The sequence below is a fragment of the Lepisma saccharinum genome, chromosome 2, assembly GCF_977018435.1.
Source record: "Lepisma saccharinum chromosome 2, izLepSacc3.1, whole genome shotgun sequence".
Taxonomy (NCBI): Eukaryota; Metazoa; Arthropoda; class Insecta; order Zygentoma; family Lepismatidae; genus Lepisma; species Lepisma saccharinum.
Genome location: NC_139230.1, coordinates 203,624,262 through 203,644,312, shown reverse-complemented (window position 1 = coordinate 203,644,312; position 20,051 = coordinate 203,624,262). Strand labels below are relative to the sequence as shown.

At 38.2% G+C, this 20,051-nt stretch overlaps 1 protein-coding gene across 1 annotated transcript; it reads right to left on the bottom strand.

The window, feature by feature from the left end:
• Nucleotides 1–1,217: 1,217 nt before the first annotated feature.
• On the bottom strand, nucleotides 1,218–19,683 carry LOC145984271 (uncharacterized). Its single transcript, XM_083117901.1, has 4 exons — nucleotides 19,461–19,683; nucleotides 9,934–10,056; nucleotides 7,275–7,446; nucleotides 1,218–3,524 (listed from the first exon to the last, which is right to left on the bottom strand). Exons 1-4 carry the CDS (start codon nucleotides 19,522–19,524, stop codon nucleotides 1,499–1,501), a joined length of 2,385 nt encoding a protein of 794 aa, XP_082974027.1. The 5' UTR covers nucleotides 19,525–19,683; the 3' UTR covers nucleotides 1,218–1,498.
• Nucleotides 19,684–20,051: the final 368 nt, after the last annotated feature.

Genomic DNA, 20,051 nt, shown 5'->3' with positions numbered 1-20,051 from the left:
AATTTACAGATTTTTAGTTTTTTTATAAAAGTAATCAGTATGCTTCAAATTTATGAACTCCATGGTCTGTGAAGGCACCCACACTGAGAAGGTCCTTTCACTACTCCCCTTTTTACACGAGCCGCATCAGATATAAACCTGTGACATCACTGTGGAAGCAAGCAATGGCGAATCCATTTGTGAACAGTTTCGAAAATATGGAAAGTTCACTTTTGGCTGCAAGTACTTTGGAGTTGCCCATTTAATATATTGATTTTTTTTTTCTTTTCAAATTCTATTCCTTAGTGCTGAATGTGTTCTAATTGTGCCATGAATACATGAGGAAACTGTATTTTTGTATACTTATCTATTTTATTCTGGTGTATTCAGTCACATAAAATCCTACAACATCGGCAAATTACACTAATAAGACAATCATATTGAATTCGATTCTACAGATTTGTAGTAATTTTTTATAAATATACAAAATTTAATATTTTCCTAATGAATTTCTGCCAAAACTGTGATTTTGTCATAGAAACTAGTTAAGTTCTGGCTTTGCAATAAAAAAAAATATGCATTACTGTGGGCACAAACAGAATCAAACCTGCATGTTTTATTCACAATTTGAACCTAGGACTTCTATGTAATCACTTTGTCACCACTTTAGTTTGCATATAAGTCTTTATGTTTATTAGTGGGAGTTGTTTATGCTCCTATTTCTAGTAGAGATGGCCAAATCTGGATTTTATACTATCCGGAATCTGTATAGTAAAACCAGTGAATCTGGATTTCAAGTTAAGTCTCCTGAATCTTGCAGTCAAGTCCAATTCCATACAGGGAAAAGAGTAGCAGTTACGTTAAATGAAAAGCAATGAGATTTAGTGTTGTGACAATAGCATTGTGAAGCTACAGCTGTTCATTGTTTCGGCCAAACATGCTCACATTGTTCGATGTTGTTTTAAGATTCCTTATCAGCCATAACTGTTGCACAAGAGCAGAATTTTCATTGATTGGACAATTTCACGCTCAATGCACACACACCTGATGCCAAAACAATATCACTTGTACCTGCTCAAGCAAGAGAGAGAGGGAGAGAGAGGGCACTCACAAATGTAGAAGCAGACATTATCCTTTGTTCAGTTCATTGTGTGCATTTTCGATATTATCCTCAGTAAAGTACATTTTACATTATCTTTGTTGTTAAAACAAAAACTCTCCTCTAAAAACTTTTGTTGGGGGGGGGGGTTAGGACAAGATTGTTGGCGAGGGAGAAATCCTCCTGTTCCCACCCTGCTTCCATCACAAGAGGGAAGTGCTTGCATGACGACATCACAGATTTATCTGACTGTGGGTGTTGGCAGAAAGGCCTGTTATGAAGCAATCTTCTCAGGCAGGGACCTTCATGCTTTATAGACCTCCCAAATTTTTCCCTTGGCAGGTTCATGCTGCAGACTGTACTAAAATTGAAACTTTAGTGTTCAAACTATCAACAATGTACATAAATATTTCAATAATGTTATTTTTGAAAGCCATAACCCTTAATATTTTCTAAGTTAGAACCTGGAAAATGTAGATCTGTAAAATCTACATCATGAAGTTTATTGTTCACACATTTATTTGTCCAAGCAACTGTATTATCTAAACAAATTGTTTTTGAATGTATTTTTTTCTTTCTCTTAGAAAGCTTTTCATTTTCCAGATGATCCTGATTGTGCAGGGATGTCTCAATTTCGAGTATACTTGTTTGCTGTTTCTTTTTTCTAGACTTTCTCTCATTTGCCGGAGAATCATGATCTAATTCTGTCACACCTTTATCTGTCAATTGCAACTGCTGTTCCTTCTTCCTGGCACATTTCTCACTTTTAGGATCAATGTCCTCTTGTTCTTTCTCAAGACAAACTTCACCTGATATGTTTAATTGTTTCTTCTTCTTCTTCTTCTTTTTGAAATGTCCTCCTGCAGAACTTTCATCTTCTTCTTCTGACTCTCTCTCCTTTCGTTTCTTTCTTTCACAATGGCCTCCTGATTGTTCACGACAATCAACTTTCTTGTCATTGCCATCTTCTTCTTCTGACTCACTTTCCTTTCTTCCATCCTCTTCTTCTGACTTGCTTCTTGAACCTTCCTCCAACTCTCTTCTATTTCCTTCAAAATGTCCTACTGCTTCTGCATGCCAATCTTCAACCTTCTCAGAACTTTCTTGATTCTCTCTCTTCTTTCTTCTCCTCCTTTCAGAATGTCCCCCTGCTTCTGCAGGAGAATCTGCAGCCTTCTCAGAACTTTCATCATCTTCTTCTTCTGACTCTCTTTTCTTTCTTCTCCTCCTTTCAGAATGTCCCCCTGATTCTGCAGCCTTCTCAGAACTTTCTTCATCCTCTCTCTTTTTTCTTCTCCTTCTTTCAGAATGTTCCCCTGCTTCTGGAGGAGAATCTACAGCCTTCTCAGAACTTTCTTCATCTTCTTCTTCTGACTCTCTCTTCTTTCTTCTCCTCCTTTCAGAATGTCCCCCTGATTCTGCAGCCTTCTCAGAACTTTCTTCATCCTCTTTCTTTTTTCTTCTCCTTCTTTCAGAATGTCCCCCTGCTTCTGCAGGAGAATCTACAGCCTTCTCAGAACTTTCTTCATCTTCTTCTTCTGACTCTCTTTTCTTTCTTCCAGAATGTCCCCCTGATTCTGCAGGAGAATCTGCAGCCTTCTCAGAACTTTCTTCATCCTCTGTGTTTTTTCTTCTCCTTCTTTCAGAATGTCCCCCTGCATGAAAATCTACAGCCTTCTCAGAACTTTCTTCATCTTCTTCTTCTGACTCTCTTTTCTTTCTTGTCCTCCTTTCAGAATGTCCCCCTGATTCTACAGGAGAATCTGCAGCCTTCTCAGAACTTTCTTCATCCTCTCTTTTCTTTCTTCTCCTTCTTTCAGAATGTCCCCCTGCTTCTGCAGGAGAATCTACAGCCTTCTCAGAACTTTCTTCTTCTTCTGACTCTCTTTTCTTTCTTCTCCTCCTTTCAGAATGTCCCCCTGCATCTGAAGGAGAATCTACAGCCTTCTCAGAACTTTCTTCATCTTCTTCTTCTGACTCTCTTTTCTTTCTTCTCCTCCTTTCAGTATCATTGTGCTCATTCAAAGTACATGTCTGGTGAACATAATTTGAACATGTATTTTTGGTGTCACTAACATAACAAGCACTACTTAAATCTAGCATTTGAACGTTGGTGCACTTTTTCTTCTTCTTCTTCTTCTTGTGTTTACCAGTTACCATCTCACACTCAATTTCTCCGCTGCACTCTCCCAGACTCTTTTCATTTCCTTGCAATGTACTTTCTGTTCCCCCATTTACTTTTTCTTTGTTTGACATCTTAGCAATCTTCTGAGCAAAATAGTCTGTGACTGTGATTTCACTGACAATTTGTTTAACATTTTCCCCATCCACACTATCACACGAGGTTTGTTGATGAATAGGGCGTTTTTTCTTTATTCCTAATACACAGGCAATGTCATCAGGCTTCTGTTGGCTAAGATCCTTCCCACGGATGAGCTTTGCATAACTGAAAAGAAATAATAACTTTAAAATGATGTACTGAAGTATCACGGTAGTGCAGCAGAAATTACACACTACATATGAAATATATGCTGCACATTTTTAAACATTAAGCTGATCTCAATGTTCTATAGCTATATCTACCTGCACAGTTATGCTAGGACTGTGCTGTTTTTCAATGAGATATGCTAACTTTTAATGAATTTGCATGAAATCACACTGTATTGGTATTTGGCAAATACTATTTACATTGTTGGTAGATTAATTTTAAGCAATGTTTTCATGATTTGCTCCCCTCCCATAAATCAGGAGTGTAACAATTGAGAAACAAGACCATTCAAATTTCTTATAACTAGTCACAGTAAGACTTATCAGGATGCAAACTCTCTCATTCCTAACTGTTGTAGTTTCAGATTGTGCATAAGAGCTATGTAATACTGTGAACAGTTCCAAATATTTTACATTTAGATATTGGGAAAAGATTTTTGGTGTTTACATTTTAATTATTGATTATCTTGAGGTTAATTGCAACAATAAAGATGGATCATGAATGGTAAACTGATGTCCAAAATTATGAGTGAAATGTGAATAACAATACATTTTATTATTATGTTCTTCTATGAAGATATCTAATATGTTGTTTATATTGAAGCCATGTCTATGCTACTGTCAAGATCAACCAGATATTTGACTGAAATACTCATGCAGTTTAATTTAGTATGTGTACCTCAGAACAATTACATTCATCAACAAGAATTTTCACATTAGTATCAAAAAATAACCAAATACATGACCTGAAGATGGGCATAAATCCCAGATTCTGTTATGCACATATGAATAATTCAACATGAATTTCTAGGAGACAGCACAGTTATATATTTACATTTTTTAATCATATAAAATTAGTTAGTCTACGATGCTCCTGCCCCATCACTCCACATAGGAGGTCACAGCTGACATTTGAAAGCAATGCCACATTTTGTCCCCTTCTCAAGTTGTTTTTGTTAAAATGACAAATTTTCAATTCCCTTGAGCAAATTCCTCTCTTTTAACTGATTGAAACAAGGGCAAACTGTCCACCCACAGTATCCTTCAACCTGTCCTGTTGGTGAAGGAAAAGAGGTTTAGTAACTACAAAATAGTTATTATATTTCCTGAAGCATAAGTAGTGTGGTTTCAACTATATGATTTTGATATTTGTTATTTAGTGTCACCTTTCTGCCACTTTTGGCTAAATGATAAAATTCAAGTACAATTCCCGGTTTTCAAAGCGAACTTTCCAAAAATTCAAGGGTACAAGCAGATATTTTCTCTATTTCAACCTTATGTATTACCTACCACCGCTCATCACCCACACACAAATTTATTAACAACATAATGGGTCCGTGCGATTCCAATGTATCGAAAAAAAATAATTCAATTCAATGAACAGCATGTATTAGAAATATTTAATTTAAGGTGCAGAGTTTACATTTGCCATTTCACATACTCAGACTCAAAATACGAGGTGTGACAAAAAAAAACGGATTGTGGCTGTATTACTAAAAATAAATAACTTTGCACGTATTGCTTTTGCAGGGATAAACTACCATACCTGCCCTTCCCAGCACCGTGAATTGGACTCACCCGGGCCAGCCAGTCACAAGATAAGTGTCACTGTGTGAACCCGTGTGTCAGTGCATTGCCGGAAAATGACGAACGTGAAAGTAAAACAAAGAGTTATCAAGTTTGAAACTTCGAAAATCTGCTACTGAAACATTTCAAATGTTGAGGGAAGTTTATGGTGAAGTGTGCATGTCAAGGATACAAGTTTTTGAGTGGCACAAAAGGTTTTTGAAGGGTAGGGAGAGATGTGATGATTATGAACGACCAGGTCGCCGCGTTCTTCTGTGATTGAAAGAAACATCGAAAATGTTCGTAGTGTTGTGAGAAATGACCGCAGATTGAGTGTTAGAGCAATTGCTGAGGCTGTGAACTTGGACAGGGAGTCAGTCAGATGCATCTTAACAGAAGAATTGCAAATGAGAAAAATTTGTGCGAAGGTGGTTCCCAAAGTGTTGTCACATGATCGAAAACAGTGCCGAAAGGAATTGCGTATGGACATCGTGGAAAGGATTGACGATGACCCAAATTTGTTGGATTTGGTTGTAACTGTCGACAAAACTTGGATTTTCACCTACGACCCAGAAACAAAGCGACAATCCATGCAGTGGAAGTGCCCTGGCTCCCCCGACCCAAAAAGACGCGAATGTCAAAGTCCAAATTTAAGGCAATGCTACTAGTGTTCTTTGACAATCGTGGGATAGTGATCATTGATTGGGTTCCTAACGGACAAACTCTAAATCAACATTACTACCTTCAGGTGTTGGGGAAACTTCATGAAAAAGTTCGAAAGAAAAGGCCCCAGTTGTCGAAAAGTGGATGGATCTTGCATCAGGACAATGCACCCACTCACAAGGCACTATCCGTACAGCAATTTTTGGCTAGAAAAAACATTGCAGTGTTAGAACACCTGCCGTACTCACCTGATTTGGCAGCTTGAGACTTTTTTTTGTTCCCGAAAATCAAATCTCAACTAAAAGGAACACATTTTACCTTCGTTAATGAGGTTTAAAAAGAAACGGCAAACGTACTAAAGGCCCTTACAGGGATGTTACAAACAATGGTAGTGGCGAATGAAGAAGTGTGTTGAAGCAGAGGGGGACTACTTTGAAGGTGACACCACCGACAGGAACCAATAATGTAAGTATTCTGAGTTATTACTTCAATCTTTTTTTTTTGTGTCACACCTCGTACATCTACACAAACACAAGTCACAAATGTTATGGGATATACTAATCTATGGAAAATCATTAATTGTATGAGAATTTCGAACTCAAATTTACGTAATCAACTTCAAGCTTCAAGATATCTTATCTTGCAATAATCTTCCATCTATCAGATAGATTGTTCTCCAAAGGGCACTAACAAAGTAAACGGATTGATCAGTCGGTAACGCGTCTGACTACCATGCTAAAGGTCCCGGGTTCGATCCCCGCCCGGTTCAAATCCGGGAACTTTTCTAATGATGGAAGCGGCCCCGGCGCCCACCCAGCGTCGAATAACATGGGTACCTGGGGGAAACCCTGGGGGGTAAAGGCGGTCAGGGGCGTGATGCTGATCACATCACCCCCACTCACGACCGGATCAAGAAAGTGTGGGGCGTTACCCCCACACTTCTTGATCCGGTCGTGAGTGGGGGTGATGTAATCAGCACCACACCCCTGACCGCCTTTACTTCCCAGGGTTTCCCCCAGGTACCCATGTTATTCGACGCTGGGTGGGCAGCTTTCAACGTTAGACAAGTTCCCGGATTTATAACTATGTATAAATTCAATGAGATTTGGATTAGTAAAAGCTGCAATTTTTCAGGCCTATGGAGAAAAATTCACGAAGAATTCCCGGAGCCAACAATTCACTCATAATTTCGAGTGAATAGCCACACTGTAATCGCAATGATGAAACTGATGAAGGGACACTCAAAGAACACCCATGCCCAGGCCGGGATTCCAACCCAGGACCCCTGACATCATACTGTGCTATGCTAACCACTCTGCCACAGAGGTCAGCAGATTTCAACTGAGTAGGAGTGAGATGTCATAAAATAGGTTACAAAGAATGACCAATACTTTACTTTACCACAAAATCTACCCCATGTTGAATGTTGTAAAACTTTACTTTACCACAAAATCTACCCCATGTTGAATGTTGTACTTACTGTAACTTACTCCTTGATTCCTTACACTTGTCTGCAAGTGAAGCAAAGTTCTGTGGTAACTCATCCGTCACACTGTTGTTGTTCAGTTCTGCCAACAGTTTACTGAATTCCTCTATGTGTGGTACATCCTCAACCTCACCATCTGCCATCGGGTTACCAACAAAACCAACACCTTTAATGGGGGAGGGAAACAAATACATAAAAAGTACTATAACACATTTAAAACAACAATGAAAATGGTAACACTATTAAGGAGGGGCAGAAATATACAGGTTGCCATGGTACCTGAATATTTGTGCCTGGCACCTCAATTTTTCAATTGTGTCTTTTTAAAATATTTCGAGTTTGGTTACAGAAATTTCCATGACCTTTTCTTTAAAATAACTAGTACAGTATGCGTTTCTTTAATGTTTGTGTGTTTTCTGCATCACATGCATCATTAAATCAGAATAATAAACATGCCATTATACATAAATGTTGGCACTGTTGACAGCGGAATTTTAAAATCTGCAGTGATATGGAGGAGTCGGGGGACATATTAGAATGTATTGCATAGTTATTGATGGTGTTACCAGATAAGCCATCTTTAGGAATACCACTCTGGCAAAAGGTAAAAAAAAGGTAAAGTGCTCCCCTGTGCATAGCACCATGCCATGAAGGCGTATAGGCACCACTCTGGCACAAGAATTAATTACTTTTTAATCCAATCCTGTATTAATCAATAAATATTTTCTTTAAGATCACATTTCATAGCTTACCTTAGTTGGATTCATGGCTTTCTGAGCCGTAATTACAAAAAAAAAATTTTTTTTAGTTTTGTCTACCTCCGCTATTAAGCCTTGTTTCCATGTTTAATAAAACACTAAAAATAACACTATAAAAGTAACATTTCCACCCTCTAACAGGGTTGTCTTCAGACAAAGATCCAAATGTTAAAAAAAATTGTCGCTTTTTCAAAATTCAGCATCAGTGGATATTCATAGGTATTTTGAAAGACATTAGCATTCATCCTCATCTTCGTAATTAGCCGAAGGTGGAAGAAAAGAAAAGTAAAATAACTGGAATCACACTGTACAGGTGAATAAGGTCCCCTCAAGCTATTCTGAAGTCAGATATGGTAATGTGACTGAGAAATCATAACATTTCGTTTAACAAAAAAATGAGGAGAAACCCAAACTGTAATTTTCTTGTTTCCGTTTTAGAGAAAGAACTAAGAAACAAATTCAAATGAAGTCTGAAGAAGAACCTGATATGGGGTGGGAATGTCACATGTATAGTGTAGTGTTCTTTTCTTTCCTTTTTACACAAGTAATGACTGCCTTGACCAACGGCTTTAGTGTTTTTCTGCAAGAATTAATATGGGCTAATAAGCCCTCCCCCCCAAAAAACAACTTCTGAGCGGACTTTCACCTGATCATTACTGAAGTCCTTGACTACTATTTTCATGTATGTATGTACAATTGAATTTAATTTTTGCATACTACTGATTCATTTTATTTTGCTTATTTTAGTAATGGCAACTCTTTTGGAGGAGAACGGGTATCTGGTATCAATTTTAAAATTTCTGGTTTCTGTGTATCATGTTAATTTGATAGATAAGCTAATCGGAAATGGGCCTACAGTTCAAAGTGGGATCTGAACCCCTCAATTACAAGGCAATGGCATTACCACAACCCAATTGGGGAGGTCCCAAATTATGTTCTTGAATTTATCGAAATAAATTAAGGAAAAGAGTTTTTCATGTGGATGCAAAAAAAAAAAAAAAAAATTCTAAGGTAATTTTCTAGTAAAATTATGTATAAATTGCATAAACATGTATAATAGCACATTTGACCATTGATTAATAACCTTCTCAGCAACTATGTAAGAATAGGGTGACCAGACACACACATTCAAAAAGGAGGACAGGGCATGGCGAAAAAGGAGGAAACAAGACATAAAAAAAGAGGACACCGCAAAAAATTGCAGCACATTTGCAATTACCATTAATTTCATAAATATATAAAATGTGCTTCTTTCAACATATAACAACAATCTATTCCAGCCCTGGATACCTATTTTTGCAAAACAATATTGTTCCTGTTTATAGTACTTTTTCTCCTTTGTATAGACTAGTGCAACTGTAGGTTGGAATTGATTCTCTGTGGTGTGAGATCCCCAACTGAAATTCGCCCCTACCAACTGCAACTCCTGGATCCGCCACGGTTTTCCAGTTCCGGGCTTCGAACCAGGGACCTTTTGAATCATACCGCTGTGTGCTAACCACTCTGCCACGGAGGCTGGCACTTTGGTATTTCATAAATGTAAATATTACTTAATAATCAAATTTCTCATTACGTGTTTCTGTGTCGCGTATGTATCGACTCGAAAAGAAACTGCAGTCTGGGATGCGTTGAAGGTTCATTTGGACAAAATGATAGTGGATGAGCTCCCAGGTGTAATAAGCATTGCTAGAATACTTATCGTGCTTCAAGTGATATGCTTTACATGTAAAATAACACCTGGTGGAAGAATTTTGCCAAAAAAAGGAGGACATTTACAGATTCTTAAAAAATCCGCCCGGATGCCAGACAGACACCTAAAAAGGAGGACACGTCCGGATAAAAGAGGACGTCTGGTCACCCTATATAAGAATGAAAAAAACACCTGCAGAACTTACCCTTGTTATCTTTCTTATGCCGAACTCTAATTGGTTCCTTTATTCCTTGCTCTCTGACACCTAGACCTTTTCCTTTTGACCACCCCATCTTCTCCAGCATTTTTTGACCAATCTTAGTATTATCTGCAAAAATTAAGGGTTGTGTACATTTAGTAATATTCAAATTTTCTAGTTACTATTTCGTCATAAAAGTATATGAAGCCAATTTGATTTTCGTAAAAAATATACACCATTTTTAAAGATATTTTTAATATTAATAAACAAATACATAAAATAAAATTCCTTTGCCAGTTCTACTAAAACAAATATTGAAAATTGCCAGTTTTCAAAATATGACACTAAGACAGCAGTCCTGAAAGTATGGTTTGGACTATAATTTTTTTAAAGGAAAATCTCAATGTGTTCAAAATGAGTTTCCTTTCCAAAGAACTGTCAAAAATTAAAAGGTTAGGTTATCAATACAAGCAATCATGAGTTCTTCGGTCCAAGGTTCAAAAATACTTTGCATGGCATGCATAAAAATGCTCACTGCATTGGTCAATCCAAAAGGCATATGAGTGACACTAACAGCATCCTTTATAGGTAAAAGGTCTGTATTCTTGATGTTCTTTTCTAATGGGAGCCTGTAAAAAACCAGAAGCCAAGTCAGAGCCAAAGGCCTGCACAAGACCTGGAGCAGACCTGTTCGCGAGACATCGCTCCTGAAATGCCATGCAACCTGCGCAACACCCTCACTTGAGCAGCTTGTATGCCCACCTGCCCAGATCGTTCCTGGCAGGCATTGTAGACCCGCCGGGTACCCGCAGTCTTACGATACCTAGTAGGTCTCAGTTCGTTCTTTCCATCAACTGCAGACCCCTCCCTCTGCATGACGTAGTTGCTTCGAGTAGAAACTGCACAGGGCCCACACCATTCTGCAGTGTTGCCAACTCCAATAGATTTTCACTACTTAAAAAAGAGAACTCAAAGCTTCGTAAGCCACATCACCAATGAAATGAGATTTACGAATGTTGCTACCCCCCCCCCCCCACACACACACATTGAAATAGGTTTTCCGTGGCACAAGATCCATAAGTATATGTCGTAAACAACCAATATTCATATATATAGTGATATAGGGTAGAATTGAAACATGTCACGTTCGACGCTGAGGTCGCGAGTCGAACAACACACTGTTCTACTGCGAACACCAGTGCCGTAGCCAGCCAGGGGAATTGCCATTACTCTCGTTTGGGGGAGGGGGGGCAAGTACTTGGATAAACGTGCCAACAACAACAATCACAATAATAGGAATAAAGTAGCATGAAAGGCATTAAAATCCTCATAAATCACACAAAAAGGGGGTAGAAGTCGGTTCTTACGCATTTGTGTTGAAACAGAGGATTAGAATTTTTTTTTCAACACGTCAATTTCACATTAGCTAATAATGGAAAACAAGCACACAAACTGTTTTTGAAAGAACGAAAGTGCATGATAAATGCATTCCGAATGTACATACATATGGCATGTAAAATTTCCATCTACAATATTTTCTTTTCACATGGAGCGACGTATTACATAATCAATTCATCCAACTCGTAACAAACCAACATTAATAGCAAATAATATCACGGGACGCCATAGCATTTGTTTGTTTTAAAACTTTTCTCACTTAGATCGTTCGGCGCTCAGGGCAGATTCCCCCTACCCCTTTGCTACGGCATTGAACTTCATGAGACTGTATAATATTTTATAATATATTTCTACTTTCATAAAATTTGAAATCAAGGGGTTGCAATTACCCCTCCATTCCCCCTCTGCAGGTGCCCTTGGCCTTCTGGAATGAAAATGCAAGAAAAATATGAAAATTAATTCCATCTTGAGTACCCTTTGGCCCTGCTACTCTTAAATTCTGCTAGCCTATTTTTTCTTGTACTTTAATGTTTGACCCCCACCCTGACCCCTCCGCTAGACTGAATTTCCGTCCAAGGTTGTGAGCAATGCACCCAGCCCCCTCTGGTTGTGCCACTGCATGCCTGGTTAAGGCACCATGCAATGAAAAACAATTAGGTGAGGAGATTTTTTGTTTGCTCGATCATTCATTTAGATAAATGAAGCTGTAATATTGCGTGAATTTCCTGGCAATAAGATAAAAACTGCTTACGTTGAACTGAAATCGCTAAGTATATAAATTCTCCTTTGAGGAGAGAGCTCCTCCTAGGACTTCATATGATTTAGGAGCTACGTAAGTAGGCAACACTGTCTGCAGCCGTCCACATGGTGATGAAACACCTGGAGCGACACGCTGCCAGAGGGCTGTTTCCTTCCAGCAGGTTTTGCAGGTGCCCGGGTCTTGTTGAATGCCCAGTTACCTTGTAAGTGCAGAGCACCTTGAAGACCAAGAACCCGGGTAAAGAAGCAAGTCGACTCGTTGCCGTGGGCAGGCGAGCAGGTATACCTGTCCTTGCAGGCAAGAGGGCAGTGGGTAGGTAAAAGGCAGACTATGCAGGCCTCTAGTCAGAGCACAAAAAGTACCCTATTCCCTTGAACAGTTGTGAGGCTTCTTGGAATTCAGGAACAGTCATTTTACGAGTTGTGACTTTCTTGTTTAGCTCACAAAAAACCAATTACCTGAGTTAAAAGATTTACTAACTATACGGCGTACGATTTTAGAAGGAACATGAGTTCAGCCAATACGCAGCCAGTGCTGTCGGGCTGTTGTCAAACCAACTGCTAGCGGAAGGGAAACACAGAGAATTTTCTGTGTCCAATATTCAGCTTTTTATGGATGCACGTGATACTTGAGTACAATGAAATATATAGTGAAGAATTCTACACAGGATTATATCATATCACTGCAGCATATAAGAGAAACTCGTACCTGAAAGAAGTTTGAAGGTACGTATTTATTGTAGAGGAACTGCAAGGTCATCATCATCGCTCTTGTATCTGTTTTCTGGCATGTTTCCCAGGAGATTTTAATAGGGGTTCGCCGATTTCTGTGGTAGATACTTTACCCTGTTTTATAATGTGCAACACAGTATGCACACACGCTTTAGCCGTAAGTTCTCGACTCTGAGAAAACACTGTTTCAGCATGCACGTCTTGCGAACGCCAATTCCTTGAAGAATAAGCTTTAAAACTAAGATTTCTGTCTTGTGAACATAATACGAGTACCTTCATTCCCTGTACTACTGGTATGTACTAGGGATGGCCAGATCCGGATCCGAAAACCGGATCCTAAAATTTTTCGGATCCGGATCCATTTTGCTATCCCACATGAGCGCTTCTTTGGAAAGTAAGAATGTGTTTATAACATATTGGTACCTGCTAATATACATTGTGTATATATATATATATATATATATATATATATATATATATCACTATTATATATATAATATATATATATACTATACACCTGCCAAGTTTCATGGAAATCGGAGGGGAACACTTAGATAACCTCCCTTGTTAGTTAATCGTGATGATGTAGATGAATGATGGAACTCCGTGTCCATCACTTACACACTTTGTAATTATATATAACACTGCATATAATATGTTTTATTTTAATTTGTAAAACTGTAACTGTAGAACTTTTTTTTTGTATAACATTTCTATCTTGTTAAATGTGTTAAAGGTTTCATCCTGGAATGAAATGTCTCACATTTATGTGTGTATCCATTTCCAATACATTTGAATGAATGCATATTCGTTTCAATGGCATTTACAAAATCACCTCTGACATTTTATGTTAAACAAGTAAGATTATTTTTGTGCACGAGTGTGTTAGCCGATGCGTAGCAAAGTATTTTAGGAACAACACTTGAAAAAAATTTCTTGAAGGACTAACTAATGAAAAACTTCTTTGTAATCGAAGATCATAATACCTTTTAAGGTATGGTGATATTATAATGGGCTTGAGATACCAAACTCTCAGATCCAGATCCAGAATTTTCAGATCCGGATCTGTTTGGCCATCCCTAGTACGTACTACGTTTCGAGAGCGACATTATTAATTTGATTTGCCTTATTTTAATTTGCTTTTCTGTCACTTTTGGCTAATTACGAAAATGGGAATGAGTGATGATATATAATGAAATTGATGAAGGGACGTTCATAAACATCCATGGCCAGGCCAGGATTCGAACCCGGGACTCCTGGCGAGGTAGAGCGATTTGCTAACCACTCCACAAGGGCGCCGGCGCGACATTATTAAATAACACTCACGCAACACACCCACTATCCCACAACTATCGAGAATAAGGGCTGTATTGCACAATGTGCTACAACGCCAGGAGTCACGGATTCGAATCCCGGCCCGGGCATGGATATTTGTGAGTGTTCATTCATCAATTTAATCATATCGTCACTCATCCCCATTTTCGTAAATTAGCCAAAAGTGGCAGAAAAAGCGAAGTAAAATAAATCAATCAATAAGGGCTGTATTGAATCCTCTCACAACTGTTCTTCATGCTGTATGAGTAAAATTATCTTACACCGCCCTTGTTATGAAAACGCTGAACTCAAAACTGACCCAGACTCGCAATGTTTGTGAACACACAAGACAATGAAAGATCATTGTGCATATTCAGCCGAATTTGACACCCATAGCTTTACCAACACACAACAACTCATCGGGGTCAACACGGTGGCAACGAAAAAAACAAAGGACGGAACACGGAAGGAAAACGAAAGGGTCATTGTGTTTGTGTGTGTGTGTAGAGAGATGTGTTGTTTCCAGTGTTTCTTAGAGAAACGATAACTCCGGCTGTAGGTGACGGAAATTCATGGGACTTGGACAGTCAGGTTCAAAATGTTGTGCCCCATCTTATGATCAACCTTAGAGTGGCGCGTTTTATGAAAACTTCTTGCGCGCACCGCAGTTTCCTAACTGTACAACGTTGCACTCCTTCCATTGGCTGGTCGCCAAACACACACCCTCTGCGTGGCTCTGCCCGATATCGCTTCTAAAACGGTGCATCGTATAGTATTTACCTATTTATTTGTGGAGACTGAGAATTAATTTTTAGGAGGAGGCAAAATCCACTCTTCAATATTAACAGTAAGTCTAAAATTGACTTGGAAATTATGATGGTAGGATTGAGTATTAAATTAAAAGGGGGAGACAGGAATCTTTTGATAAATTGTTAAATCTTAGGTTGTCAAGGTATTTGTGTAGTGGAGAGAGAGTTCGATCATTAAATTTTGGAGACTGTATTTAGCAACGTTTCGATCCCAAACGTGCCAAAAGAGAAGCTGGAAAATACTAATTACCTCAGAATCCTAAGAAAGTATTGACACCCTATTAAATCAATATTCTTGAAAGCCTGCAAAGAGATGGATGTAAAAATTCTCTTGCTTGCAATACTGTGTCACAAGGTTTTGTGTTTTTGGTGCTTTACTGAGGTGAATGTGAAGTTTTATACTATAGGTGCATTACAAGAAATATAATGCTTAGTGTTGGTATACTGCTTAATTTAAAGTAGGTACATCATTTGGAACAAAAATATATCGAATCCACATTTCTAACTTCTTGTCACAGGAAAATATTACTTTAACAAGTTAAATTTGCACTGAAGATAAAATCCATGTAATAATTGTTATGGGTTACTAAAATAATTATATTTACCCCAAGAAAATGGAGAGGGGGCGAGTTCTTTGAAAGAGGAATGGTTTTATATTATCGCTCTGAGCTTTACTTTCTGGGGATTACTATATGGTTTGAGTGCGCGAATAATATAATTTGGGGGGACGTATGACATGATTTTGGTGGGGATTGCACCATTGGCCTTGGGGGGGATGGGCACCCCTGCCTAAATCAGACTCAACTAACCTCAACGAAAGCATTTGGGGATATTTTATTAATGCTAAGAGCCCTAAATCTAACTTGCCTACCCTAACAACAAAAGCATTTAGCGATGTAATACTTCTTTGCACCCCATGCACATCAAGTAGATCGTAGCAACAGTCCGTTCGTATACACAACGAAAGTAAATGAATGGCTGCTCGCAAAAAACTGTAGAACTGTACGAAACTCCGTAAGTAATCACTAAAATTCTGAAGTACGTGTTAGGGGGAGAGTAGGGGAATAAGAAACTTATTTTTTTATTTGCATTATTTGTGAAAGTAAAAATTTGAAAAGAATTCACAAGTTAGTCTCATTAATTGTCTATCACTATAATTGTGGTTATATTTAAGATTATTCCATCATTCGTTTATGCTTGTGTTAAACTTTTCCATCGGAAAGTAGCATTTTCACACTATTATTATTTTCTATAGTAAATACAGATTATACATTCTTGATATTTTTTACGTGATTCTGTGGACAAAAGATAGGACTTTCTAGTCCTATTTTTTTAATTTTCTGTCACAAAAATAGAGTGTGATTATTGTCATGTATCTTATTAGCCCACATATGAAAAGCAAATGGGGTAATAAGATACTGATGTCTATTACCCCTTGCTTTGGGCAATAATCAATAACACTTTGATTTCTCATCATGGCAAGCAGAAGTCATCTCATGAAGATCAAGAAGATAGTGAAACAGATACTATTATGCCAGAATGATACTATACCATTTAGTATGGCATCAGCTGGTATGTGGGACGAGTTACCAAAGTTCAAGAAGACATTTTGCATTTAGCCAAAAATTAAAAGCATTCTCAAGTAACGTCAGGACAGAAGGTTGCTCAAGTGCTGTGCGATAAGCGAGACCCTTTATCTATAGGGCACGCGCTTGTGGCGAATAGACGGTGATTTGTCTGCCACTTCACACATTTTGCACGAGCGACAACGGATTTATTGTTACACCAGGAGTGTTAGTTTGGTGCTATTTGGGAATTTCTTTTACAGGAAAAAGAAGTGAAAGTTGTCCAGAATAGGAGTTTGTTTTGCTTCCGCATGTCATACTTTGTGATCAAGTATCTCCGTAATTTTTGGTTTCCTAATGCTGGAACCACTTGTATATTACGTAAAACATTGTAAATTAGGCCTTGTAATCGCGAATCTGCAGTTAAAATTTGGCGCTCACGTCATGCACGGGTAGCCCCACAAACCATTCACGGATAGCACCACAAACCATGCATGGTAAGGTTAGGTTAGGCAAACATTTGGGGTCGTAGTAATGTCAGGAGTGTTAGTTTTGCTGCTGTTTGGGAATATTTTACGGGAAAAATGAGCGATAGTTGTGCTTACGCGGGTCATACTTTACGATCAAATATCTGTTATTTCTGGTTTCCTAATGCTGGAACCACTTTTATATTATGTAAAACGTTGAAATCTGTCGATTAAGAAAAAATCGACGTAATTCTCGAGGGAGTACAGTGGGTCGACGGCCCCCTTATCACCCCTATTGGGGTAATAAGGAAAAAAAATTGTCAATAATTTTATAATCTTTGTGTGCTCCTTTTATTGCACAATTGACCTCATTATTTTTTTCTGGGTACATTGGGTTACCAACCATGCAAGAAACAATTATCAAAGCTAGAAATTTTAAATTGTTGGCTATGTTAATTTTTCATGTTTTATTACTCCATGTGCTTTTTATTCCCCACTCTCCCCTAACAGATATAAATAGAAACTGAACCGGTACCCTTTACCCTCTGTACACACTCGAGAAAGTGAAATATATTCCATGCTTTATGAAGAAAAGTATGCGTTACCTTAGTGTGAAGCAGAACAGCCAGACTTCCCCCTAGGGAATATAGCACCCAATAGATTTATTGGTGTTTATAATTTTATGTCATTAGGTTAGGACTGTTAGGTTTGGTGCTGATAGCAATTTTCAATGTTTTTATTCAGTTAGGAATGCTGTGTTTGATGGCGATCCTTTTTGCGTGTTCTTTAACAATTTGAGTGTGCATACAACCGGTTACCGATAAAAAACGGAAAAAGTACTACCGGTCTTTGGTAAAACTTTAGTATTCGCCAAACGTCTGAAATTCCTTAATTTTCTTATTTTTCACATTGGTACTTACGTATTCTGCATTGCTAAGGATTGTGGAAGGTGGGATTTCATTTTTTTCACGACAATAACTTCAATTTCCCACATACAGAGTAATTATTGTTCGTTCATTTTCTGGTTGTGTTACACACAATATGGCAGGGAAATCTTGACTAGCATTGTCCATGATCACTGGGTGTGCAGTGTTTCCAACCTTCTTCACCAAAAAATACCTACTTTCCCCACACACCAATTACAGATAGCCCCACAAACCATTCTTAAATAGCCCCACAAACCATGCATGGCAAGGTTAGGCAAACATAGCTAAAATTGTCATGTTCTTGCAAAAAAACGACGTGGTTGGAAACACTGACCGGGGGTTACATCATCGAACGCACGCAGTATTTGGTTCATGGTTAAAAATTTACTATCCTTCGGACACCTCTAATTTTTTTTTGTTTCGTCAATTTTTGACATTCGTACTTACGTATCTGCTTCGCGGAACATTCCTGAAGGTGTATCAACGTTGTTTTGATGAAATTAATTGCAATTTTTCACATTATCAGTACGTCTTCCAATTTCTAGATCCTGATACTAACACGACACCAAATTTTAACTATGTTTCCTAACCTAACCACGTGCCAATGGTTCGCAATTATTTCCAATTTCTAGATCCTGATACTAACACAACACCAAATTTTAACTATGTTTCCTAACCTAACAGAACTAACCTATCCACGTGCCAATGGTTCGTGGGGCTAGCGCCAATGGTTTCCTTTCTGCACGACCCCATGTTCGCCAATGGTTTCCTTTCTGCACGACCCCATGTTCAATTAGAAAATCCACTGGATCCTCCACACCCGGTACAAAGTTCACCACGCATCCAGGACACGTCATCCTTCTAACTCTCGTTGCAAACGCAGACAGTTCGAAACACTGGATACCCAATGAACATGAACAAAACACAATCACGACGCATCATGATACAGTCACGCCGCGTGATGGTGTACGAAGGTGTACGCGCCAAACGCTATTGTCCGTCGGAGAATTAATTCTCATGAATTTCAGCTATGAAACATTCCCACATCACACAAAACACCTTCCCGATGTTCGACAATGCTACAGGAACTTATTACAGTAAGTAGTTTCTTCTGTAAAAATAAATAAATGTGTCCGAAGGATAGTAAACAAGTACCGTACGTTCTTCAGTTACAAACACACTTTCCTTTAAAAAAAATTCAAATTATTTTATCAAAAAAACGTGAATGCACCTTCAAGAATGTTCCGCGAAGCAGATGGGTAAGTACGAATGTCAAAAATTCACAAAACGAAAAAGTTATAGGTGTCCGGGGACTATCAGATTTTTACCCTAAAATTTTTCCAGGTCTTTAATTAAGCTGGTGATAATTTTGGTTATTTGCGTTTTCCGCGCTCTTGAACCAATTTTGTAAAACATCGAAATCTGTCAATGAAAACAAAATTCAACGTAATTCTCGAAGGGGTACAATGGGTCAATGGCCCCATCGAACCATATAAAAAATAGTTGTATGATTAAAAATTGGAACTTGTGACAATAAAATATACTCATATTTGCAAAAATTACCTTCTGTCCACAATTTACCACGTGGATTCAGTGTCCAATCTGTACGTGTTTTCTCTCCACGCATGGCTGTCTGTAGATTATTTATCACACGGAACAATTATAATTTTAAAATATGCCAACTAATTTTGCATTGTCATAACCTCAAAATGTATGTAAAGCCGTTTACAATTTTCAATGAGGCACCAAAATCTACAGACGATGAACTCACAGACTAAAAGTCAGACCAACGTAATCACAGATTGTTATAGATAATTCACAGACACAAAATATTGTAACCATAGCAACCACAGATTATAATCCGGTTTATTATGTCGGTGGGGTGTGCGGGATCACGACAATTCGGGATCGGGAAAATATTTCCCGTCCCGATCCCGACTTCGGGAAATTACTTCCCGACTATTCGGAATCCCGAGCAGTCGGGAAATACCGAATGGACATTTTAAAAAGTTGTTAATTCTCGACGTTTTCTACATTTCAAGTGTCTGGAATTTATAGGAAATTGTTTGCTTTTGAAATGCAAAAACAATCACTTAAGTTGAAAATGACGTGTAGAATTCGAGATTTTCAAAGCTTCTGGAAATTTCGAGCATT

Excerpts from the sequence above, each read along its gene's own strand:
- LOC145984271 (XM_083117901.1), bottom strand. The coding sequence starts at position 19,524 with ATGCGTGGAGAGAAAACACGTACAGATTGGACACTGAATCCACGTGGT. Across the intron at positions 10,057-19,460 it reads TGGTAAATTGTGGACAGAAG|ATAATACTAAGATTGGTCAA; the intron begins GTAATTTTTGCA and ends TAATTTTTGCAG. Across the intron at positions 7,447-9,933 it reads GCATAAGAAAGATAACAAGG|GTGTTGGTTTTGTTGGTAAC; the intron begins GTAAGTTCTGCA and ends CCCCCATTAAAG.